Source organism: Bradysia coprophila, assembly GCF_014529535.1.
Source record: "Bradysia coprophila strain Holo2 chromosome X unlocalized genomic scaffold, BU_Bcop_v1 contig_117, whole genome shotgun sequence".
In the NCBI taxonomy this organism is placed as follows: Eukaryota; Metazoa; Arthropoda; class Insecta; order Diptera; family Sciaridae; genus Bradysia; species Bradysia coprophila.
This window is the reverse complement of record NW_023503292.1, coordinates 2,753,621-2,778,939: the sequence shown is the minus strand read 5'-3', so window position 1 is coordinate 2,778,939 and position 25,319 is coordinate 2,753,621. Positions and strand designations below refer to the sequence as shown.

General features: G+C 37.9%; 2 protein-coding genes and 1 long non-coding RNA gene across 3 annotated transcripts; all 3 read right to left on the bottom strand.

The window, feature by feature from the left end:
* Positions 1-1,102: 1,102 nt before the first annotated feature.
* On the bottom strand, positions 1,103-3,128 carry LOC119067050. The gene is made up of 6 exons (XM_037169795.1): positions 2,865-3,128; positions 2,462-2,585; positions 2,223-2,405; positions 1,992-2,160; positions 1,337-1,513; positions 1,103-1,277 (listed from the first exon to the last, which is right to left on the bottom strand). Exons 1-6 carry the CDS (start codon positions 2,961-2,963, stop codon positions 1,142-1,144), a joined length of 888 nt encoding a protein of 295 aa, XP_037025690.1. The 5' UTR covers positions 2,964-3,128; the 3' UTR covers positions 1,103-1,141.
* A 13,987-nt stretch (positions 3,129-17,115) lies between these two features.
* Positions 17,116-17,454, bottom strand: LOC119067071. The gene is made up of 2 exons (XR_005085860.1): positions 17,369-17,454; positions 17,116-17,219 (listed from the first exon to the last, which is right to left on the bottom strand). It is a non-coding gene; the product is annotated as an uncharacterized LOC119067071 (long non-coding RNA).
* Positions 17,455-23,900: 6,446 nt separating this feature from the next.
* LOC119067052 (zinc finger protein 420) lies at positions 23,901-24,978 on the bottom strand. The gene has a single exon (XM_037169797.1). The coding sequence runs from the start codon at positions 24,855-24,857 to the stop codon at positions 24,114-24,116; it is 744 nt and encodes a 247-aa protein (XP_037025692.1). The 5' UTR covers positions 24,858-24,978; the 3' UTR covers positions 23,901-24,113.
* Positions 24,979-25,319: the final 341 nt, after the last annotated feature.

Genomic DNA, 25,319 nt, shown 5'->3' with positions numbered 1-25,319 from the left:
ATCATATTCTCGCTTCAAATACGAGCAAAACGAGCTATCACTCGACTATAGGTTTAAAATTGCCGGAGATACATCGTTTTGAAATCTGTCATTTTCATACAAAATACACCAAATTGACTTTTTCCAAACAATCAAAATGTTTCAACTTACTCTGTATGTTTCTATCTATCTGTCTATCTATCTATCGACGGTCGATCTCGGAAACTAGTCAGCCAATCTCCATGAAATTTTGCAGGAGCCTCAGGGTGGGCATAAATGAAAATTTTATACGCCATTACCCCAGGAAAAATCAGAATTTTGTTTTATTGGCCTCGAAGTCGCTTCTGAGTGTGGTTTTTGAAGGTCGGGAACGCGTTTTCGGCTGTAGCTCAGCTGTATTGAAACATACAGGGGCGTGTGACCCATCAAATAAAAGGTATTCGCCACACGAATCGAACAAAAAAATAATTAGAAAAATTGGTCAGAGTGACCAAATTTTGAGCTACTCGAGCGTAGGATGAAAGGAGTAACATTTTTTGGCTTATGAGAGATAGAGAGTTTAGTTCAAACAAGCTGGCTTAGTTTTATCTCATCATCTGCCAAATAATTTTTACCAAAAAAAATTTGACTGGAAACAACAAAAATTTTACCAATAAAATCTGCGTCGCATGTGGCAGATAAATTTTCTTGCAGGTCTGTTCCTGAACATCTGCCACTTTGCGACGCAGATTTTTTTGGTCAAATTTTTGTTGTTTCCAGTAAAAAAAATTTGGTAAAATTATTTGGAAGATGATGAGATAAAACTAAGCCAGCTTGTTTGAACTAATTAGGTGTAAAATTTAATTTTTGCGTAACGAAGCTGAAAGCGTCAACTCTAGCGATATCATTCATTTTAGAAATTGTACTTCAAAGACTGCGTCACACTTTTCTCGAAGAGATTTTTGTTGGGATGTCTAAATTTCATTGACAACGGCTGTAATATTTCCAACAATATTTTTTGGGGCCACGAATAAATAACGTCTCGCTCTCGCTATTATATTGAATTGTTGACCCATCCCCGCAAAAAACAAAATTTTATTCTGATCTTGCCTCCCGTTTTTACTATTTAAAATTCAAATAGAAATTGGTGTTTTGTCACGTGTACCTCTTATTTAACGAAACTTTAATACAACATAATAGTTAGATCGGATTTGTCAACAGTTATAGTCGGTGGTGGAGGTTCTGCTTCGATTATTCGCTTACGCCAGTACAGTACCCCAATATTTGATGCATGAAATACCATCGGTATCAAGAGTAGCCTACACCAAACGTATGTTTCAGTTAATTCAAAGCGCAATGATTAAGAATAAATAATTACCAGTAACAAAAGCCTAACCGGGCCAAGCCATCTGAGCTGTATGTAAATTCGGATGCTAAGGTATCGGTGACTGCAATATTTTGAGTTAAGGAACTTCCGAATAAAGCCCCCCACAAAATTATGGTCATCAATGTACATCCAGATGCAACTCCATTCCAAATGTATAGACCGAAAACACTAGGAAAATTAATACAATTGATCAATTAAGCATTTAAAGCTAGTAATTTTCTATATTTTTTTCATTGATGGAAAGGTAGGGTAGTCGAACCAGTGCCCAGACATGTATAAGTAGTCAGACACCTACTGTTCTCTCATTCATAAAAAAATTAAGGAATGAAAAAGCAATATATGTCCGACTACACATTTACACACACATGTCCGGGGACCATGGATTAATTTGAATTTTATATAAATCACACTAAAGTATTCAGCCAAATTGTTTTGACAGCCACCTCAATCAGTGGAATGTGTGTGGAATGTGATTCATTTAAAAATCTCGTCAGTGGCTGGTTCTTAGATGTAATTGTGCGGATAATCGTTGTTTTGACTCGTGTGGTTGTATACTTCGCCTTCGGCTCAGCATACAAACTCCACACTCTTCCAAACAACGATTTTCCGCACAAGTATGTTATCTACTATTACGTTTGACATTTACCTTAAAACAGGCTCAACCGGATTGAATACGATATTAACTAAAGCCATAACAGCTGAAATTAATGAGAACATAGCTGCCACCGACAAGAAAATGATTGTGGTTAACCATAGACCCGGATCGATAACTTCATCTGCAACATTGAGCTCATTTTGGCGTTGTAACGTTAGAGCTGGTTATCAGAAAAAAAAAAGAAAATTATTTGGAATCTTTAACTGGATACGGTCAGCATACAAAGACTGTCATTTGTTGGTGTGTAATAGCTTGCCGTTTCGGTTTTAATTTCGAAATTTCGAGGGACAGTCGGACATGAATATAATCCAGTTCCAGCTAAAAGACGCCTTAATTCATCTTCACGAAGGTCTTTAGACGTTTGACAACTGTAAATGCATGCATTTTCCTCGTAAAGACAAGTAACTGTAAATTTAATGGGTAAATGGATCGATTTTTAATCGGCAACACAAATAAACTACTTGTTAACTTATGGTAAGTTGGTGAGGTAGCGAAGATAAATCGGGTCAGGTACCCCGAAAATAAGCCATAGTGAATCTGACTGTTTTCATAAATTGCCTCGCTGCTCTTAGCCTCAGCTTGTATCTAGAATAAAATATTAATTTAGTTGAGGATATATATAAAAAAAACTCACAATAACGATCTTACTTCCGTTGTTCATCAGAATTTTACAATGATTCATTGTTTTCGTCATAATTCGCGTAAGTATTTACATTTTTCGAGTTGAAACAAAATTTTTGACTTTCCAATAAATTGAAGGTGATAAGATAAAAAAGAGTTCTCAATTATATACACAGTTGATTTTAATAGGTGATTATACCAACAACAAAAAATGATTAAAATGCACTTACGTTTACAACTTACCCATTTATCTACAGAAAATGCCACTAGTACGAAAATTAATGAACATATCGAGATCACAAACGTTGTGAACAGTAAAATCCACTGCGTTTTTTTAACCATTCTTTTCGACAATTAAATTTATAACGAATTTGTGCAGCAATTACGATTTTTGTACCATCATTTTGAAGTCGATTGTAATTGAAACTTTGCGGATTCGTATTTCGATTTACGTGAACCTCACTGTTGCGTTATCGATGGCGAACTGTTAACTTATTTATAGCCATTAATCAACAATACTTAATCAATGATATATAATCAATTCAACACATTAGAAGATTAGATAACAAACGTTTGCTTTTCGTACTGCACTGCGTAAAAATTCATTTTTAGGTTAAATGAGAAGTGATATAGAGCGTGGATTGGAGCAATATTTCTTAGTATTATCACTGATTGACGCTGTCGGCAAGTCTCCCTTCATAAGAACATATTGTCGCAAAAAAATTTGATTGAATATCTCGATTTGTTAACAAATGATGTTTGATTTATTTTTAAATTTGGAGCTCAAAAGACCGAGTTACTTGCAGTGTCATCGCTGATTTTCGCGGTAGTGACTGGAACCATTCCTAAAATCAATTCGCTTTCCTTTCGTACAGAGAAAAAACTTCTTGCCTGTCATCTGAAGTACAGACACCCTCGGATGGCCTGTAGAGTTAAGCACATTCTTTCTTCAGTACTTCATTCTTATCTATCTATCGTTTCTATTTACTGGTGAAATAAGTTGGCACTGGTAATTAGCCACACAACATCACAGCAATGAATTTGATTCACACAAAAAATTAGAGCGATGCAATTTTATTGTGATGAAATGTTAACGAATAATAACATCTGTTACATTTGTGCTTCAGTTTCGAAACAGCTTTTTTCTACAGAAAGTTGAGGATTTATACTACATCAACATCAATTTTCATCAACATCAAAATTATGTGATATATTGAACATTATTGTACCTATGCAAAAATTGACGAAGTACCCACATATAATAATCAACTTCGAACTTAAGTTTGGAAAAATGACTTTTGTTTTAGGTTAAGACTAATGGCACTTTGTGCCAATAGTCACATTATAATACTGTGGCTACAGTATTATAATGTGACTATTGGCATTGTGTGCCAATAGTCTCTTCATTATAGTGTGACTGTTGGCACTTTGTGCCAATAGCTTTTTCGTTTGTTTTAATTGTTGTTTTGCTTGGCGGGACCATGTGATATATCAGTGATACGCCGAAATTAGCATTTTTGGTCTTGTATTAGACTATTGTAAATGTAAACAGTTAAACGTTTCATTTTTCGTTGAAATATCATTATTTCAAAAATTTGGTCTCAATCGAAGCAATACAAATATTAAGTAAATTAGTGACTTTGACTACCAGGGACTGAATTATTGACAAATGTTTCATACAAAAACAAATTTGTTCACTTTCGCAACATTTTTGTGTGCAACCAACGCACTTCAAGCAAAAGTGCTTCGAGTTTTTTTTTAATAAATAATCGTCAGCCTTTATTCAAATAATTCGTGAAAAATACAATCTCTTTAAGGGTACATTTATCAATTTTTCATAGAAAATAAAACAAACAAAAAAAATAGAAAGGAAACATTTTAACAAAAGAATAGAAGAAAAAGAAAAGAATATCACAGCACTAACCTCCTGATCAGGTCAAAATTCGATACTTCACACTTCTCGAAGAAATTTTCCGCCTGTTTCTGTAGCATGTTGACCATGGAGTCAATTCCGTGTTAGTAGTTGGGTTCTACAGCTGGATACAGTAAAACTATTCTTGTCTGCAAAATGCTTCTTTATTTAGTGAGCGACTTAACAAGAATGAACAGCGAAAAGTATAATGAGGTTGATTGTATTACAAAAGCATACTGGGTGGAATTATAACTCAACACACCCCCTTAATTCCATCCTAGTATCGTGGATTCAAACAAGGTTCAAATTCTTTCGGTGCTTTTCGAACAATATTTTTCCGAGGCTTTTTGTCGGCGGCGGTTTGTTCGGACGATGGAGTGTACACAACGTTGATTTCTTTGCTTGCAATGGTGTCGCGAATGAAGTTATACTTGACGTCAATGTGCTTCATTCGCTTGTGCTCACGCGGCTCCTTAGCGACATTGATGCATGATTGATTGTCTTCGTAAATATCTGTAGGTGCAGTGCATTGAATTCCCATTTCACGTAACAAGTTTCGCATCCACTTTTCTTCGCAAACGGCTCCAGCGAGAGCAATGTACTCGGCCTCCGTTGATGATAGACTCACGGTTGACTGTTTTTGAGATGCCCAACTAACGACATTTCCAAAAACTTTGAAAACATAACCAGACGTTGACTTGGAATAGTTCTTGTCTCCAACCCAATCCGAGTCCGAGTAGGAGTCGCAAAATTCGCTTGGCATGACTGTAGTGTTCACTGGTGAAACAATGTTGGAAACGACTCAGGTAAAATGTTGACCAACATAGATCTGGTCGAGTAGTTTGAGTTGCATGGATTAGGCAACCGATTAATTGACGGTATGGTTGACTGCTCTCATCGTTGGCAGCATTATCGGTAATTGGTAAGTTCAAGCCCACTTCCATTGGAGTTGCCGCTGGTTTGCAGTTTTCCATGCCAATTTTTTTTAATAGATTCTTCATGTACTGTGGCTGACTAAGACTTAGCACTCCTTTCTCGTTATCCTGCGTAATGTGAATCCCCAAATACGATTCAACTTGCTCGATGTCAGTCATTTAAAATTCTTTTGCCAGTGCCCGTTTGATCGATGTTATGACTTCGGAGATGTTTGATATAATGAGCAAATCGTCCACAAATACCATAATGAATCGCACGACGCCGTTATCGACTTTTGTGTAGAGACAGGGATCAGCTTCGCACCGCCGAAAACCAATTCGAATGAGGAATTCATCGAGCCGTTGGTACCAGACTCGCGATGCTTGTTTCAGTCCGTACAATGACTTTATTAACTTGCAAACCTTTGTTTGATCCTTTACGAATCCTTCTGGTTGAGTCATATAAATTTCCTCTTTCAACTCGCCGTTGAGAAATGCCGAATTTACGTCCATCTGTCCAATATAATACCCAAAATGATTTGCCACTGCCATCACCACTCTGAATGTTGTCAATTTTGCTGTTGGTGAGTATGTCTCTGAAAAATCGAATCCTTTTTCTTGGGTGAAACCTCTGGCAACGAGACGTGCTTTATATTTATCTAATTCACCATTCGCTTTGTGTTTTAGTTTAAATGTCCATTTACAAGAGATCGGTTTACGCCCCGGAGGTAGGTTGCATAGAACCCATGTACCATTTTTGACCAGTGACTTGTACTCTGCGTTGATAGCGTCTCTCCAATTCGTCCAATCGTTTCGTTCTCTTGCTTCAGACATGGAAGTTGGATCGTCTTGAATGAACGATTCAGCATTGAGTGAATGATGTGCAAAAGACGCCCCATAGCGTTCCGGGGGTCGTCGATCTCTATTGCTGCGACGTAACGCAATCGGCGATTGTGGTTGTTCTTCAACTAAGGTTTCATCAATGTCTTCATTCGGTGGTTCCACGACCAAGGTTTCATCATTGTCTTCATCAACATCTTTGATTTCTTCTTCTTCGGATTCTTCCAGCTCGATGTATTTTGGCTCTGATTTTCCTTCATTGATGATTGACTTTTCATTGAAAGTAACTTTACGCCCAATGACTAGCTTGTTCTTTTCGATATCCCAGAGTCTATAAGTCGATGGTGTTAGACCGTATCCTAGCATGATACACTTGCTTGCTTTCGGTTCAAATTTCGATCGATTGTCTTTCGGAATGTGATTGTAACAGATTGAACCGAAGACTCGTATATGTGATAGGTCTGGCTTCGACTTGAACCATATTTCTGCCGGGGTTTTGTTTCTAAACTGATCGCCATACGCAGTCGTCGGGCAGCGATTTTTAATGTAGTTAGCAGTCAGAATGGCTTCGTTCCAAAAGCGTTTCGGCAATTTACTTTCCAACAGCATTGTACGTGCCCTCTCGACTAAAGTACGATTGAGTCTTTCCGCAACACCATTCATCTCTGGATTGCTTGGAGCGGTCAGCATCAGTTGTATTCCCTTTTCCTTACAGTAGTTCTTCATTTCGGTCGAAATGTATTCACCACCGTTGTCTGCACGCAGATTGGCGATCTTCGTACAGTCGAGTTTCTCTACCTTCGCACAGTGCTGAGACTCCGCCATGGCCACATATTCTTTGAACCTTTCGAAAACGTCGCTTTTTCGTTCGATGCAGTAAACTGTGGATGTTCTTGAGAAGTCATCGGTAAAGGAAACGAAGTACCTTGATCCATCCCAAGCGAACTCAGTTACTTTACCAAAGACGTCCGTGTGTACCAATTCTAGCAAACGTTTTGATCGAACAACGTTCCTCTTTAAAAATGGTAGACGGCACTGTTTGCCACCCACACACGGTTCACAGAATTTGTCGTTCGTGTCGACGACGACTTTTTCTAATCCAGTCACCATTTCATTGTCGATCAGTTTTCTCATGTCCTTCGTATTTAGATGACACAATCTTGAGTGCCACAAATTCTGATTATACTTATCGGCGACGCCAGCGAAAGCGGTGTTATCTACTTGGAAGGCAGCTTCGTACAGCATTCCAATCCTCTTTGCTTTAAATGCAATTTCACCATTTTTGGATACCACAGCTCCATGCTTCTTAAACGTTACCTCGTACCCTTTATCGCACAATCGTGCAACGGACATCAAGTTACACTTAAGACCTTCTACGTACAGCACATCTTTGATCGTTCGACTCGGTGAATCCTGTCCTGTTTTAACGGAAATGTTACCTTTCTCATTCGACAACAATTTTGCTCCATCCTTGGCAACAGCTATGGAGATTGGTTTAGTTTCACTTGTTTCACCGAAATACGACTTATTGTTGATCAGGGCATACATTCTTCTACCGAGGAAGTGACAGTCAGATACTGATGCACGGTGTCGGATTGTTCATAAACAAGCGGTGGTCGGATCGCATAATTCACACGAAAAGCATATCCGATCGAGTGATATACGTAAGCCTGAAGATAAATAACAGATACAGTGTCAAATTAATTCAGGTTTACGCACCCACGTCCACCCATGATGACGAAGAAGTAGAAAGATTCTATGAAGATGTCGAGAAAGCTCTGGACGAAAACCCTTCACATTACCAATATCTAATCGGTGATTTCAATGCGAAGCTGGGAAAACGAGAAGAAGACTCCGAAGTTTCTATTGGTAGTTTTAGCAACGACCAAAGAAATGAGCGTGGAAATACTCTACTCAACTTCCTACAGCAACACAATTTGTACGCAATGAATTCATTTTTTGCCGGAAAGCCTCAACGGAAATGGACTTGGGCTAGTGCAGATGGTGTAACGAAAAATGAGATCGATTACATCATAACTGGCTGTAAGTCAACCGTTAAGAACGTTACGGTCCTAAACAATTTTTCAACCGGTAGTGATCACCGAATGGTTCGTGCACGAGTCACGTTAAATACCAGATTTCAAAGATCACAACTAGTTCAGAAAAGTGAAAGGATTGACGTACAACGGCTTTACACACAAAATGAAGAATTTGCTACGAAAATGACTGCCGAATTAGATAACGTCAACAATCAATGTGAAACATTGGACGAATTGAATACCAAAATCGATACAAAGTCGATACAATAATGGGTTTCATGAAATCCAAATGCAAATCCGTCCAAGGGAAAGAATCAAAACTCAGCAGAGAAACATTAGACCTGATCGCAAGCAGAGCAGAGTTGGTAAAAAACGGAGGACGAGAAAGTTGATAGTGTGCCTTGAAAATGGACAATCGCGAAAAAATTTTTTGCTCCGAAATTTTTAATTATTTTAACTAACTCTGTGGGAAGAATGGATGACTGATGTACCAATGGTGAATGAAAGACCCGCATGAATGGTACTGGACTGAATTCAGATGAATCCGGAACGCGGAGCAGCGCAATTTTCTCTGAAGAAAGCTCTGACCCCGGTTGATGACGATACGGTTTGTAAATGAAGGCGATTCTCGGTACGTACGGTGTAGTTTGGTCTGTGCTCTGTCAGGCATTTCTTAAAAGGAACATTCCCTTGTTTTGGCGTGCCATTGTCAGCAACTATGTGAAAATTCTGGCGAAGCTATCTTTTATCGCTCAAGGACCTGACAAAAGGAGTCTATATTCCGTGGGTTGTCCCAACGTTTTTTCTTTTCGTTTTCGATGTTCGTGTCTATGTCTATAGAAGCAACATTGCCTATATAACTCCTCTTTAAGTTTCCTGAGCGCATATGACATCATTTCGTCGTAATTTTTCGATAATGTTGACGAACGATGCTTTTCTTCATGTCATCCGGAAGGCTTGAAAAGGTCTTGAAAAGGCTAGAGAAGATTTTGTGAATGTAGTCTTACGGGTGAATGGGAGTGTACCGGCCTAGGAAAATGACGCGAGTGCAGCGGGCGAAATGGAGTTCACTAGTAAACGTTCAGACGTTTGAAGTCTGTTCCTTTGGAGTGACGCGGAAAAAGGCAGAGGAAAAAGTATGTGTTGACGAAGGCTACGCTATTTCAGCTTTTCCGAAGTGTGTTTACGGTTTTCTAGTTTTTCAATGAATTCTCGATTGTAGACCCGTTTTTCCGTTGTCTTCCGATTGTCTAGAGAATTACTCGGGCACGAATGATTCGTTTGATGTCGAGTAGAAAGACTGGTGTTTGTAGATCAACGTTATAATTCAAACTGATTTTTTTATTTTTTTTGTACGGACGACAATGCAGTGGTTTACATCAGTTAAGGACGTTGTTGGCTGTAAGGATTATGCGTGAAACACAACTGTTCTGAACAGATTACTGATCATTTTACCATTTTTAATTTACTGGTAATTTCCTGATTTCTGGTTATTTCCCGATTTCTAGTTATTTGCCGATTGCTAGTCATTTCCCTGTTTCTGGTCGTTTCCCGATTTTTGGTCATTACAAGATTTCTTGTCGTTTTCTCATTTTTAGTGATTTCGCGAATTCAGTCTGCTTCCGTGTTTCTAGTCATTTCCGAATTTTCCCGGTTTCTAGTAATTTCCCGATCTCCATCCATTTCCCGATTACTGGTCCTTTCCCGATTTCTGGACATCACCCGATTTCCTCCTTCCTTCCTTTTGAGGTAGTAAGTTGTTGTTGTGAACGTTGGAAAGTTTTCTGTTTCGTGTAAATAGCCTCAATACGAACGACACACACTCTACGGATAATGGCGGCAGAGTCGAAATTTTGCTTGATTTTTGCAAGTGGTTCCAGGTGGTTCCGGGTGGTACCTGTGGTCCAATCGAAAAGTGATGTATGGAAGGTGCCCCTTATTTTTGATAATGTACAAGTCGTCCATACATCATTTTGTCCAAAAACTTCAAATTTAGCCGATATAATTTTGGGTCATTTTGACTCTGCCGCTATTATCCGTGGAGTGTGTGTTGTTCGTATTGAGGGTATTTAGTTTCGTGGAGTTACTTTAAAGTTTTAAAGAAGTTAACTGGATCCCGAGTACTAGCTTACGATTCGACGGTGGTTTGGATGGTTAAATGTAATGAAAATGTTCATGTTTTTTAGTATTTAACGTAAAGTGGTCGTGGGTTCATCTCCCTCGTTGTCGACAGTCTGGTCCACGAACAGTTTAGTGAGCCCGCGACGCTCTTAGGCACGAATGGCGTAAGGTGCACTCTTTCCATCGAAAACAAGAATCAGGCCAGAATGACCAGTGAAAGTCGACACATGGCTGGAAGTCGATGAACTAAAGTTTACAATTGTGTTATGCTTGAGACGAACCTATGACAATTAAATGTCACAATTCATAGCTTACAAATGATGATGAGTGAAGTAAAAATGAAATAAGAATGACGCGATAATGGTAAGGCAAGATCAAAAGATAATTTGTAAAGTGTGAGCAGGAATGAGGTAATTTGATATGAATGTTGTTACTATGAATGAACCTGTAGCTAGTCCGATCACTTTGTCGAGCGACGGTGATTGTTGTTAGATTAAGTTACAACATACCTCGAGTAGCGATCCAGCGCTGTTCACGGTAAACGTGACTTGTTTGACATACAATGCACGCTTACTATGAACCGGAGAGTAAAAAGGGGGATCCAAGTGGATAACTCCCACTGTCAGTGGTTCAACGTTCAAACTCTACTGGTTATGTGCACAGGCACCAGCTCTTGATATGTCACGGTCACGGTCACGGTCAACAATCAATGTGAAACATTGGACGAATTGAATACCAAAATCGTCGATACAATAATGGGTTTCATGAAATCCAAATGCAAATCCGTCCAAGGGAAAGAATCAAAACTAAGCAGAGAAACATTAGACCTGATCGCAAGCAGAGCAGAGTTGGTAAAAAACGGAGGACGAGATTCGGTGGAATACCGGAACCTGTCTAAAAATATCAACAAAGCAAGGAGATCAGATGAAAGAAAATATAATGTCCAATTGGCTCAAAACATAATTGAAGCTAACTGCAATATGAAAGTCCTACGGAGAAAAATGACAAACGCCAAAAAAGAAATCTTCAAATTACGAGACAAAACAGGAACGATCCAAACGGATCGAAATGCGATATTAAACATTGCAACAGAATTTTATGAGAATTTGTTTTCTTCAGCAAGACAGAGCCCAACGGAAGAAACCGAAGATAGACCAATAATAAGAAACGTGGGATCGGAGGATATGCCCGACATAACTGTTGATGAAGTCAAAGCTGCAGTAGCCGAGATGAAAAACAAAAAGTCTCCCGGAGAAGATGGTGTTCCAGTGGAAGCCATTAAACTAGGTGGAGACTCATTATTAAAGACAATCACGGCTTTGTTTAATCAATGTCTCCAATGGGAAGAAGTACCAGAAGCCTGGGAAAATGCGGTAATTACATTGCTGCATAAAAAAGGAGACATAACAAAGCTGGAAAATTACCGACCCATAAGCCTATTGTCAACACTCTACAAGTTGTTTATGAAAATCATTACGAAGAGGAACACTAACAAGTTCGACTTCTACCAACCTGTTGAACAAGCTGCTTTCAGATCTGGTTTCAGCACAAACGACCATTTGCAGGTGATGAGAACGCTTATTGAGAAGTGTCGTGAATACAACATCGACATAGTCTTGCTATTCATAGACTTCGAAAAAGCTTTCGATTCAGTGGAAACATGATCGATATTGGACGCATTAGACGAATGTAGAGTAGACTCAAGGTACTCCAACACAATTCGATATGTGTACAAAAATGCTACTTCATGTATAAAACTTCATAAGAGCACGGAGAAATTCAGAATCGGCCGAGGTGTAAGGCAGGGTGACACTATTTCACCGAAATTATTCACGGCGATTCTGCAGAGTATTTTTAGGAAGTTAAACTGGAGTAAAATGGGAATAAATATAAATGGAGAGTACCTGAGCAATCTCCGCTTCGCTGATGACATTGTACCGATAGCAGCGAATCTAGGTCAGGCTCAGCTTATGCTACAACAGTTAAGTGAAGAGGCGAGCAAAGTTGGCCTCAAGATGAACTTATCGAAAACAAAAGTCATGACCAACATCGGGGACGATAGAGAAATCAAAATTGGTGACACTGTCATTGAACGAGTCGACAGCTATGTATATCTAGGACATAAACTGAAGTTAGGTCTGGACAACCAAACTGCAGAAATAAGACGTAGGATTGGTCTTGCATGGGCAGCGTTCGGAAAACTCAGACTAATTTTCAAAAGCAGAATGAATAATAGTCTGAAACGCAAAGTTTTCGACACTTGTGTCCTTCCAGTGCTCACTTATGGAGCGGAAACGTTAACTTTAACGAAAGCATCCGAAGATAAATTGAGAGTGACACAAAGAGCCATGGAACGGAGTATGCTTGGAATAACACTCAGAGACAGAATGACGAATCAATGGATTCGACAACAAACCAGGGTCGTTGATGTCATGGAAAGAATAGCATCTCTGAAATGGAGCTGGGCGGGACATATTGCAAGAAGGACAGACGAACGTTGGACCAAAAAGATCATGAACTGGCGACCATATAAAAGACGAGCTATAGGTAGACCACCAGAGAGATGGACAAACGGAATTAAGAATATTGCAGGTACAAACTGGCAGCAAATGGCAATGGATCGTACGAAATGGAAAGAAGTTGGAGAGGCCTACATCCAGCAGTGGATATAAACAGGCTGAAAAAGAAGAAGAAGAAGATGTAGTCCGTTGAACAAGAGTCCATAATAAATTTCAGTTCTCCCTCTTCATTGCATTGGACAGCTTGTGCCTGCGAATCGACGATCAATGCCGCACTATTTTCTTCGTTGACGAATGCACAAAATGATGACGCCTCTGATGAATAACCTTCGTTGCTATCTTTCGTAAAGTTGGCGCTTTTTCGGGTAGAATTGTTCGTTCCATTGCCGTTCGAGCCGTTGCTCTTTTCCTGCGATCTGCATTGTATTTGATAGTGACCTAACTTGCCACACTTGTAACATCGGACCTTCGATCGACTTGAGTTCATGGCTGCTGGATCATTGTTCGTCTTACTACTCCCTGCGGCATACGAGCGTTTTCCATATTCGTCGAGGATTCGACTTTTAACAAATTCCAGTGTTAGATTTGTCGGGTCGATGGTTTCTATGGCAGTTACCAGAGTATCAAAACTCTTCTGCAATGTTAACAGCAGATGGCATATTATATCAAGTACTTCCATTGTGGCACCGATTGTTTTGAGACCTCGAACATTCTTGTCGAAGTTTAGAAAGTGCGTCTGCATCGCTTCACCATCGGTATACTTCATCGTAAGCAATTGTTTCCTCAACAGCAACTGACCCGCAACGCTGGTTCTCTCAAATACTTTCTTCAATGAATCGAATATATCCTTGGCAGTCTTCTTGTCCTTGATATATTCCAGTTGAGAATCATGAATGCATTGTACTAGAAGATTTTTGCATTTCTTCTCTTGCAATCGAACCTTCATTTCTTCGTCCATATCCAGATCTTCGACTAAGTCCTCCAAAGGTGTTAGTATGAACTCAGACATATCCTTTTCTTCCAGTAGGACTTCAATTCGAAACTTCCAGTTGTTGAAGTTCGTGCCATCGAATTGAATATGCTTGGTCGATTTTTCTCGTTCCATTTTCTCGTTACGTAATACGAATGTTCTTTCCTGATCCTCAGAGCTATACTGGGCCCATAACCTGTTAGTAGTTGGGTTCTACAGCTGGATACAGTAAAACTATTCTTGTCTGCGAAAAGAATAATGAGGTTGATTGTATTACAAAAGCATACTGGGTGGAATTATAACTCAACATTCCGGACATATTCAGAAGTTTATTGGTTGGGAAGCTCCTCTGCACGTTGTGGATACATTTCAGTACTTTGTTTTGTGTTACCTTCAGCTTCTTTAGGTTTGTTTGCGACGTCACACCCCATACCGGTGAACCGTAGGAATGATGACTTTGTACAGCGTGAATTTGGATCGGGTCGATAATTTCGATTTCCTACTGAGTAGAGGGTAGATGGCCTTGAAGCTGTTTAGCGCTTTTACTCTGCAGTATTCAATGTGTTTGCCGAAGTTAAGTTTTTCGTCGATTATCATTCCAAGATATGTTACTTCTGTCTTTAGGTTGATCGGCGTTCCATTGAAGTACAGGTTTGTCGTCGGGATGAGTTTTCTCGATCCGTTAAATTTGAAGAGAATTGCCTGGGTCTTCTCACAGTTGATTTTAATCTTCCATCTAACGAAGAACTTGTGGTTTTTCGCGAGGGCGTCTGAGAGATTTTTGATGACCGTATTGGATTGCTTCGCAGAAGAAAGAATGGCTGTATCATCGGCGTAATATCCTCCTTCACAATTCTGTGGTAATTTTAGATCCGAGGTATACACGGCATATAATAGTGGCGATATGACTGAGCCTTGAGCCAATCCAGCGGGAATGTATTTGTATGATGATTGCTTCCTATTTACGGATACAGTGAAAGTTCGATCTTTTAGAAATGACGCAATCAGCTTGATTAGATAAACAGGAGTCCCGATTTTGTTTAACTTGAAAATGACTCCATTATGCCACACTGAGTCGAAGGCTTTTTCCATGTCTATCAGCACCATGCCCGTGGACCTTCTTGAGGCTTTGTTTGAGTTAATGATGTTCACGATCCTTTTGATTTGATGGACGGTTGAATGCCCCTCTCGAAACTCGAACTGTTCCGGTTTTATTGCGGATTTCTCGTTCACGAAATCATTTAGCGCTGTGTACAGGAATCTTTCGAAGATTTTGCCTATGGAGCTTAGCAAGCAAATGGGTCGGTAGCTAACAGTGGATTTCGGATTTTTAGATGGTTTAAGAACGGCAGTAATTTTCGCTATTTTGAAGTGTTTCGGGAAGTAGTATGTATCGACGCAGGCGTTGATGATGTTCGTCATGTACTCAATCGCGACAATCAGTCGCTTCAGTAGTATATTCGGAATTTTGTCCAGTCCAGAAGCTTTCCGGATTTTCAATTTTGAAATTATTTTTGAAATTTGTTCTGGGTGAGCGTGATTTTCGGGGTTCCTCAAGGTCGATGGGTGAGTGCGATTGATAGTATCAACGACTTTATTTACTTCATCGTCCGTCCTGCTTCTATAATTGATCGTAATTGTGTGGTTTTTCTCGAATTGATCGGCAAGCGCTTCCGCTAAATCGGCGTCCTTCGTAATTATTGCACCATTCACATCCAACATTTCGATTTTACTAGATCCTTTGTTCATCATGTTCTTCGACAGCGTCCATAGTTTGTTGTCATCAGGTTTAATCGATCTCAAAGTTTTTCCCATTTTTTGTTGAAGTCGTTACGGATCATTTGTTTGATGCGTTTGTTTTGGGCATTTACAAATATTTTGATTATCGGTTTGAGATCGGCATCGTCACTTCGTTGCCACTCCCTTTGAGTGTCGTTTCGGAGTCTGATAAGTTCTTTGGTTTCTTTCGATATTTCTTTCTTCTTTCTCTTTCTTTCCATGGGAACAGCTTCTGATTCTGCCATGCGAATAATGTTGATAAGCTCAGTGATTTGTGCGTCGATTTCATCTTTATTGGACGGAGTCAGATCATTCAAGCTTAGCTGGCGCTCAATACATTCTTTGTACTTAATCTAGTTTGCATTCTTATAGTTCGGCTTTGCATCTGGTAAACATTCATTCGGGCTCCCATCGATGACATATATCACTGGGTTATGGTCGCTAGGAAGTTTTCCATCGATCTTGTAAATATTTGTGAAAATGACAGGAGCATTTGTTAAAGTGAAATCAACTGTTGACGGTGTAGAGCCACAGTGGGGAAAATGCGTCGGTGTGTCTGGGTGGTGCATAATAAAATCGGGTTTATGAAGTAAATTGTAAAGGATCGTACCGGCTGTTATTTGTTTTGCAGTTCCATGCCAGATGCCTTGCGTTGTACTGCCACAAAAGTTTTATTGCTTGGCGTTATCCTTTTAATGTCGTTGCAAAAATCCTTTGTATACTTCGGTATGTAAACGGAAGTGAGCACAATTGGTATTTTATTGATGATGACTTCGATAGAGACATTTTCGGTCACAGTTGTCTGATAATTTGGTAGTCGTCTATGAGCAATGTCGATGCGAACAGCAATTAACACACCACCTCCGTGCGTTGTTCTGTCGGTTCGATTGACCTTGCGTGTAAACTTCATGTAATGAGTCCATAACCACCTCATTTGACATAATTTGTAACTTTATTTCGGTTAAAATGGAAATAAAAAACTGTCTCAAAAATCTTTCGAGTAGGTCGACTTACCCACATTTTTGACATCGTGCAGAATACAAGCCAGATAGCGAATAGGACAAGTTTGGTATTTTTAGAAAGGTGCGGTCTCAGGCTATGAGATATAGTAGCAACTGAAGCTCTACCCAGCAATGGATGAGCTAGACATGACCAGAAAGCTTCAAGATGGTGAAAAAATCAGTGAAAGTTGTCCACATTCACAAAGTAAAAATGTTAAATTTCTTGTTAGTGCATATAATTGTTCGGCAGACCAAAGACAACCAGTATATAGCAATTAATTCCATTTTTAGTCGAACTTTCCATACATTTCCATTAAAAATTCTCAGGAATCTGGGCAACCATAAGAAAGTTTTTATGATTTTTTGAAAAAATTGAAAAACCCCCTCCCAATTTTTTGGTATGTTAAATGGGATGTGCTAGCCTTCATTTTAAGCCAATAAAATGAAAAATCGGTTGGGGTGCTCATTGACAAAACCATAAAATTGGTCTTTGATGCCTCACCCTGACCAGTGCCGGACTGGCCCTATGGGCGTTCGGGCGATTCCCGAAGGGCCTTTTGATTTTTGTATGAAGAAATGGCAACGATGGGCCTTTTGAAAAATTTCCTCATATAACGCCCGAAGGGCTTTTTTGAGCCAGTCCGGCACTGACCCTGACTCACAGCTACGACCTTTCGACCCGACGATAATTTTATTAGAATCGTCTGTCAATTCTCTACAAACTACCATTAGATCAAAACCGGCTGGGTCGTTTCATTTCGGGGAAAAATTTTCTGAAAGTCATGATTTTGAAATTTTCTTAGAGTCGTCCCGATATGGAGAGGTCTTCTACGAAATGATCAAATTGAAATTACTTATCGATAACACCATAAACGTCCGGAAACTAAAATAGTGTGTCTGATTAAAAAAAAATTCACCTACTGACAAACAACGATCCGAATGAATCCATTTTTCTATCAATTTTTTTTATTTTTATTGTTTTCTTGATACAATTTAATCACTCCTCCTTACTTTACCACAAACTCTCTTTTTTTTTCTAGTTGCCATCAAAAGTGTCAAAATTCATTACCAATTCCATGGTACGATATGAGTGATCGGTATCTCATCAGTCTGTTGCACAATATTAAGTCAAACGAGTATTTATTTTAATAAAACTTTCAAATTCAATAAAATGTCAAAAAAGTCAAGATTGATAGCATAAAATTCGCCACATATTGTTATATATAGTATCGTGTGCGCATGGACAAAACCGATGAATTTCTTATATTCCTGCATTAAAAAAATTATGAAGTAGGTATGCTGCTACGCTATATCACTGTTGTAGTTGATCGTTGACTGGACGAAAAAATATTGTTTTGATTTTGGTTTTTGAAAGAATAAAAATTACTTTTCAACGGTTGAGATTTTCTTTTTCTAATGCCAATTTATTTCACATTTTATTTACATTTCAATAAAATGAAAAACACAATTTTGAACTTGCTGGCTAATATCAGCGTTTTATAAGCGGGCGCCAACGAATTTTTTCTCTGGCAGCTGGCTCACCCATAACCAATTCCAATTTCAGATTCTTCTCCAACTACCAATCGGTTTCCGAGGTAATCGAACCCATGCTAAGATGGGGATCTTCACAATTGAATTCAGAGGATCTTTTTAAGGTTTCGATTTAAATATTTAAAACATTGATAAAAAATTTTACGTGTTGTTCTCAAAGCCTACTAAGCCTTTATCGAAAATTATTTTTACTTGCTTTTGTTTTCCCTAGGGTCGAAAGTGGCTTATTACACACCTAGGGAAAACAAGAAATTTGGTTTAGGTTTCAAAAGCATGTAAAATCCATTACGAAACTCTGGATAAACGTTGAAAAGTATAGAGTTTTCGTGTGAATTTTGTTGATCCTCGTAATTTTGATAACTGTAAATTTTCTGAATCCTTACGACTATTCTTCTCTTCACAACAGAGAAATGATAAGCGCGGCCCCTCACGGCCGTGAGGCGCCGTGCTTATCATTTCTCTGCTTCACAAAGTTTACTTGGTACAAACCAGCTCTACCGTAACATATACCTTGTTTAAAAACAAGAACAGTGTCCGCTTGTAAATTTTATTATGTTGGAAGTCTGTGATACAGTGTAATGAAATTTGCAAGCGGACGCTGTCCGATTTTACGAGGCTCTAAACAATACTTTCATGCTAACAAACGATTGCTTTTCTTAAATTTTGGAGCTCAAAGGACCGATTCGCCAGCAGTGCGGAATTGACGAGAATAATTCACACAATCATCAATTAGAGCCTTAACATATGAAAACGATGTTATGAAACCTAGTACTGAACTCAACTGTTTTTAAAAATAGTAGTTTTCGTGTCTGTCTCGGCTCGAGCAAAAATAAAATGATCCAAAAAGTATATGCATATACTGGTTTTTAAGTATATGATCATAAACTTTTATGTCTCCGGTCCAGATATATATAAGGGTATAATTAAATACTGCTTACAGTATTGAACAGTTACTTCTATATCCTCGTTCCTTCCAAGTACATAAAAGTAAATGTTCATATACTGTGAACAGTGTTTACTCGTACCCTTATACTCTTGCATACTAAAAGTCAGTCTGTCATGAATTCTCGTCGGGAAAACATCCTTGTGAGGTGACATGTAAAACCAATGTTCAAAAATAAGAAAATTCATGAAACATTTTCTTATCAGTTCACATTATACTGTTAATTCCGTTGTCATTTTTCTTGTTAGGCGTATCTGTAGGGTCTCTTGTTAGGAATATGTATAGGGCTTTGTCTCGTTAGGTATTAGGGATTCTCTGACGACAACGGATATTAACAGAAAAATGTGCAACATTTTGATTAAAATTTATCGCTGATTATAGCAATTCCAATATTCATTGTAGTATATAGTAACGTGGATAGAAATTTGTTATTTCTCAAAATTATACTTACAATCACAGAATATATTCCCACAAAAGACAATTGAATATTATCTTCTTCTTTCTATTTTTTTTCTTCTATAGATGCTATCCATCATCACAGTTCAGATTGCCTTCCTTTATTGTACAACATTTTTTTGGGTGCGTTTGCCTCTTCCATTGAGAGCAGCAAAACGATTTTCCTTTATCTATCTTACAACAGAAAGTTAGAATCGATTTCCTAATTCTATAAATATAATTCACAAAAAAAGACACAATCATGAACTCGTGTAAGTGCTGAGAAACCAAAAAGTCTGAGATTTACAAATAAAATATCTTTTGAGTGAGTTGAGGTATTTATTCAAGGCATTTGAGTTATCGTTCGTTGCATTTTGTCTGCGTTTAAATGGTACTGAGGAAACTATTTTGTTAAATAATTGAGGTGATGATGATGATACTGCTGGTGTTGCTGAATGATATGTTGCATTTCGTTAATAAATTTTTAGATTCCCAGTTCCTCCAATTACCTCTTTTAAAAGAATTCGTTTAAAAAAATCACTTCACTGATTGCAAATGTGACCACAAATCTGGACATGCGTTCTCAGACACGATTTTTACTTATTCAAATAGAATACGTATTTAAAATAGTTGGTAAAGTTTCTTAAGTGTCCTAGCCGATGTGTTTTTTTTTGTACGATAGTACAGACTGCATGTCGCCCAGAACACACAACTTCGACAATACAGTCGAAACATTTATGAACGAACAGGTAAAAATTAGAGAGAGAAAAAAAGTTCAAACATGTTATGAATGGTCTAAATGGTATATAGTGTCCTGCATGAAATCGATTATAAAAGCTAAAATTCTTGAAAGAATTTTCAATAGGATGTGTGAAAAATGTTTGTTGCTGATTTTGACCACCCGTCGGCATTGCTGACAACGAACTATAATAATTGTTTATTCGAGTAGTTATTTATGCGATTTTATACATTGTATTGAATCGAAGGGATCATTGGTGAGTTTTAGAATTTTTAAGTGAAATATTCATGACTATTATCGGACAATTACGAAAATGTATTGCGATTGAGACATTAAAGCCTAATTGTATACAAATCGTCCACGTTTTACGGATAATTCTCAGCAGTGGAACTTTTAATTTTAATGAAATTGAATGGAAGTGAATAAGTATAGTGTCAACGCACTTCAAGCAAAAGTGAATTTAGTGGTCAGCTGCAAAAAGTACTCTATTTTACATGAAAATACTTTTACAGTGTCTTACAGTTGTGTGGTACACTGTCAAGTTTCAATACCCTATTTAGAGTACCCACTCATGCTTGAAGTGCGTTGATAGTGTTTAAAGAGAATGTCAGAAATTTCCATCGAAATCAGTTAAATTTTTTGGTTTACTCTCAGAGAACTGGACTTTTACATACAAATTATGAAATATCTACGTTGAATAATTTTCTTTTTTCTTTCAACAACAAAACCTACTCATTCAAAAAGTGGTACTAGCAGTTAAGCAGGGATATACCCTAATTATCTTGAATATGTTGATGATGGTGATTAAGACATATTTTAATTATCTGTGACTTACCTCATCATTAAATAGCATGTTTTTGTTATCAATTTTCCTGCCTGATTTCTAGACGAAACGTCGAATAATTTTTTTTTGAACTTTCAGTTAATCTTGATCCGTTAAACATTAAAATGTAAACGAATACTCTCTCTCTCTCTCTAGCAAACAATTTACAACTAAATAGTTGCTAAATAGACGTTGTTTGGATGTTTGTAAATCTCTGCTGCTTTGTTTTACACTTTGTTTTATAATCCTTGTTAAGTAGCAGAGTTCCGAAAACAAGTTTTGCCCTCTAATTTCTGAGAGTTTAATTGGTAGGGACATTATTGGTAAAAATCTTTTCGGCAGCATACGAACAGCAACAACATAAAAGCGATTAACTTAATTTCTTTATTATAATTTATTGTTGGTAACAAATGTGTTATTTCATAGAATGTTTAACTTAGAACGATAGCTAGACGATAAATAAATTAGTTGGATTTTTTTACTTTTTTCAAATAATACATACGCCCAACGCCCAGCAAAAATTACAACATCAGCAATTAAAAATACAGTTCGAGTTCGTGTCTGCTATTGAGCCTATCGTCTTGTTATGTACAGAAAATATTTTAGAAGAAAACAATCGATTTTACAGAAAAAAAAATAGAAAGTTACATTGAGCATCAGGCAAGTTGCTTAATTTCTTTTAAAGTTCGTGGGCTAAGCTCACATCTGCAGACTTTACAAAAAGTAACATTTAATTAACTTTATTACAATTTTAAATAAAATAAAGCAATTTGCCATAGAATCAGTTATGACTTTTCACTTTTGATATTTCCCTAACTCTATAGCTACACATAGCGACGCGAGGGAGACCTAATTCAAATTTTTCTTTTCTTCTACTGTCAAGTTTCATAATATAACAAAAGAAAAAGTTGAATCAGGTAGGTCTCTTTCGCGTCGCTATGAATTAGTCACTTCCACCGTTTAAAGTGAACTATGCCCGAAATCGATTTGTCTGACCCGTTTGACATTTTCCAGAATTACGGATATTAAAGTGAGACAGATCCTTATCGTTTTTCTTACTTCCAGTTTAATATATTAACTAACTACCTATCAAATGTAACAATTAATAAAATTTATAACGTAGATACTTCAGTGGAACAAAAACTGGTGAAATGGTGATAGGATTCTGTAATTAAATTCGCCTTTCATCGAAAATATGACTTTTAATCTAATTTGCATTTTTAGAAAATGTCACAATGTTGCCCGCTAACACATTGACAAATTTGTAATCTCTAAGGATTAAGCAACTGGAAAGCAAGGCTGTAAACTTTGGGGAGGTCATGTAGGTACAGATACGCGGGTGACACATCACAAGTTAACACGAAAATGGCGGATTTCATACAAAAATTCACCTCCTGAGCCGATTCTCCTTGGCGTGATGTGGTAAATTTTTTTTATTTGTAAAATCTGTGGTGTCTTTCCGCGTATCTAATAAAATGGCGATCTACGTGACCTCACCAAAGTTTACAGCATTGCTGGAAAGCGCCGTGTATATGATACAAATTGATCATATTGTAGGCGACATAGCAAAATGCAAGGCTGTAAACTTTGTGGAGGTCACGCAGTTACAGACACGCGGGTTACACACCACACTTGATGATAACAAGAACAAGGCGGATTTCATACAAAAACTCAACTACTGTGATGACATTCATCGCCGTGATGATGTGGTGAATGTTTTTAGTATGTAAAATCATCAGACGTGGTGTGTTCCCGCGTATCTAATAAAATGGCGGTCTGCGTGACCTCCCCAAAGTTTACAGCCTTGGCAAAATGAAAGACTTCTCTCTCTTCAAAAACAAACGCTGTCAAGAATCGTTTTCGTGCTGCTGCAATATTTTTGTGTGTTATTGAAGTGATCGACATATTTTGTGTTTGTTCGGTGCTTAGTCTTGGATTAAATTGATAATTTTCGGTGTTTTCCGTTATTTTCGATGAAAGGCGAGTGTAAAAGCCATTAAATGACTCGAGTCGAAAAATGATCTTTATAAATTGGAGGTGTATGTGTGAGGTTTAAACCTCGGTTCACAAACACGCACTCTCTTGTTACAGTAGAGTCTCACCTCACACATACATCTCGAATTTAAAAAAATCATTTTTCGACACTCGTAAATAACTGTAAATTTTCTGAATTCTTACGACACAAAGTTTACTTGGCACAAAGCAACTCTCCCGCAACATACACCTTGTTTAAAAACAAGGACAGTGTCCGCTTGTAAATTTCATTATGTTGGAAGTCTGTGATACAGTGTAATGAAATTTGCAAGCGGACACTGTCCGATTTTACGAGGCTGCAAACTTTGTACGTCATTTTATCATCAACTGTGAGGTGTCACCCACATATCTGTATTTGCGTGACCTCCCCAAAGTTAACAGCCTTGCAATTTTTGGCCTCCTCATTTTGTAAGCAATTAGTCTGCCGTTGTTTGCGGTTGCTAGAGAGCTGTTTTGCATGGTATAATTAATTTAAAAAAAAAAAAACTGTCACACAAGCAGCAAAGTGAAATACATTTTTTTTGTCGGATTGGATCAATATGTTCTGCCTACGAACTTCGTGATTTGTTTGCGTAATGAAATGTGATACCCGCAAAAATGTTAGCCCAATCAAAAACATGATTTCACTTTTATGCCATACCAGTTTCAAAATGCTCACAATATAAAAATCCACACATATCCTTCCTTCATAATTTGTCAACTCTATTCCAGTTCAGTTTTTATTCTCTATATACGACTATATCTTTCTACCTATATAAGTATTGCTATAATTTTCGACATGATGTATAGGTCTCAGAGGAGTCAGAGGAGACACCATTTTTTTAAATATCAAATTTAGATCAATCGTCTGATTAACAACGAATGACATTGCCTTAATAACCGTACAAATAAGGATAAAGTGGCAAAAACACGGCTGGCGACATATACCTCTCTTGCACAAAATGCGTTTTTGTGTGTTTCTTCAAATGATCGCGTCGGCCGAATCGTTTTCCACAATTTGAGCACGGATAGGGACGGGCACCAGAATGGATTCGTTTGTGTCGAGTCAGCTCTTCATTTCGAGTAAACGTTTTGCCACAATTGCTTTCGTCACACTTGAATGGACGTTCGCCAGTATGTATCCTAATATGACCTTTAAGTTGTCCGTTGTTGGAAAAGGCAACACTGCAATGGGGGCACTTAAATTTCTTTGGTCGCTGTTTTCGGGCAGTCAGCATTTTAGCGTGCGCTTCTTCAGCCAATACTCTAGCATACTCCTGTTCCATGGCGCTTGCGGTGAATGGGTCGAACCCAACGAAAGGCATATCGGCGTTGTTGATGCAGTTAGGCAAATTAATGTATAGTCCCGGATCAATTGGAATTTCGTCCGCATAATTGTGAAACATATTGGGTTGGTCCAGGTCGAATGATATTACATTCTCATTTAATTTTTCGGTTTGATGTGTGGGCTTAACGTTCAGTTTATCTTGATCACTGTTTTGATATATAGCCGGCGAAATTGAAGTTTCCACTTTCACATTTAAATTAGAACTTTTTTCAATACTTTGGCTACACTTGATATCCCATGGTCGAAACAGCCGCGAGTAAGTTTGCGGTGGTTTTTGTATTGGTAGCATTTTTGATGTTTACTCTTATTTTGTTAACTTTATTGTACTCGATCACTGTTAATCATCGATCCGGAATCGAAACCGTACTTGCTCTCACTTCTACGTCAACAAATCAACTAAAGTAAATGTTTCAGGGGACTTGGCTTTAAAAGTCCCTCTTTTTTAAATAAATAAAAATTAAGTGCTTGAATGGTAATATTTTATTTGATAAATAAGAACAGACAGCAGCTCCTCCCCTGTTCTCGAAAAAAGGCCTATTTGTTAAACCCTCAAACCAAAAGGACAATGCATTTTTCGTATATAAAAGGCAGTTGAGGGTTACATTTATTTACAACGTATTTTCCTATGAAAAAAATGCAACTATTGTGACAATATATAGGGTATGTGGTCGTGTACTCTCGTATATGTAATAATGCAACTGACGAGGCAACTGAGGTTTAATGTTGTGTGCGTTTGCAACGTTCTTATATA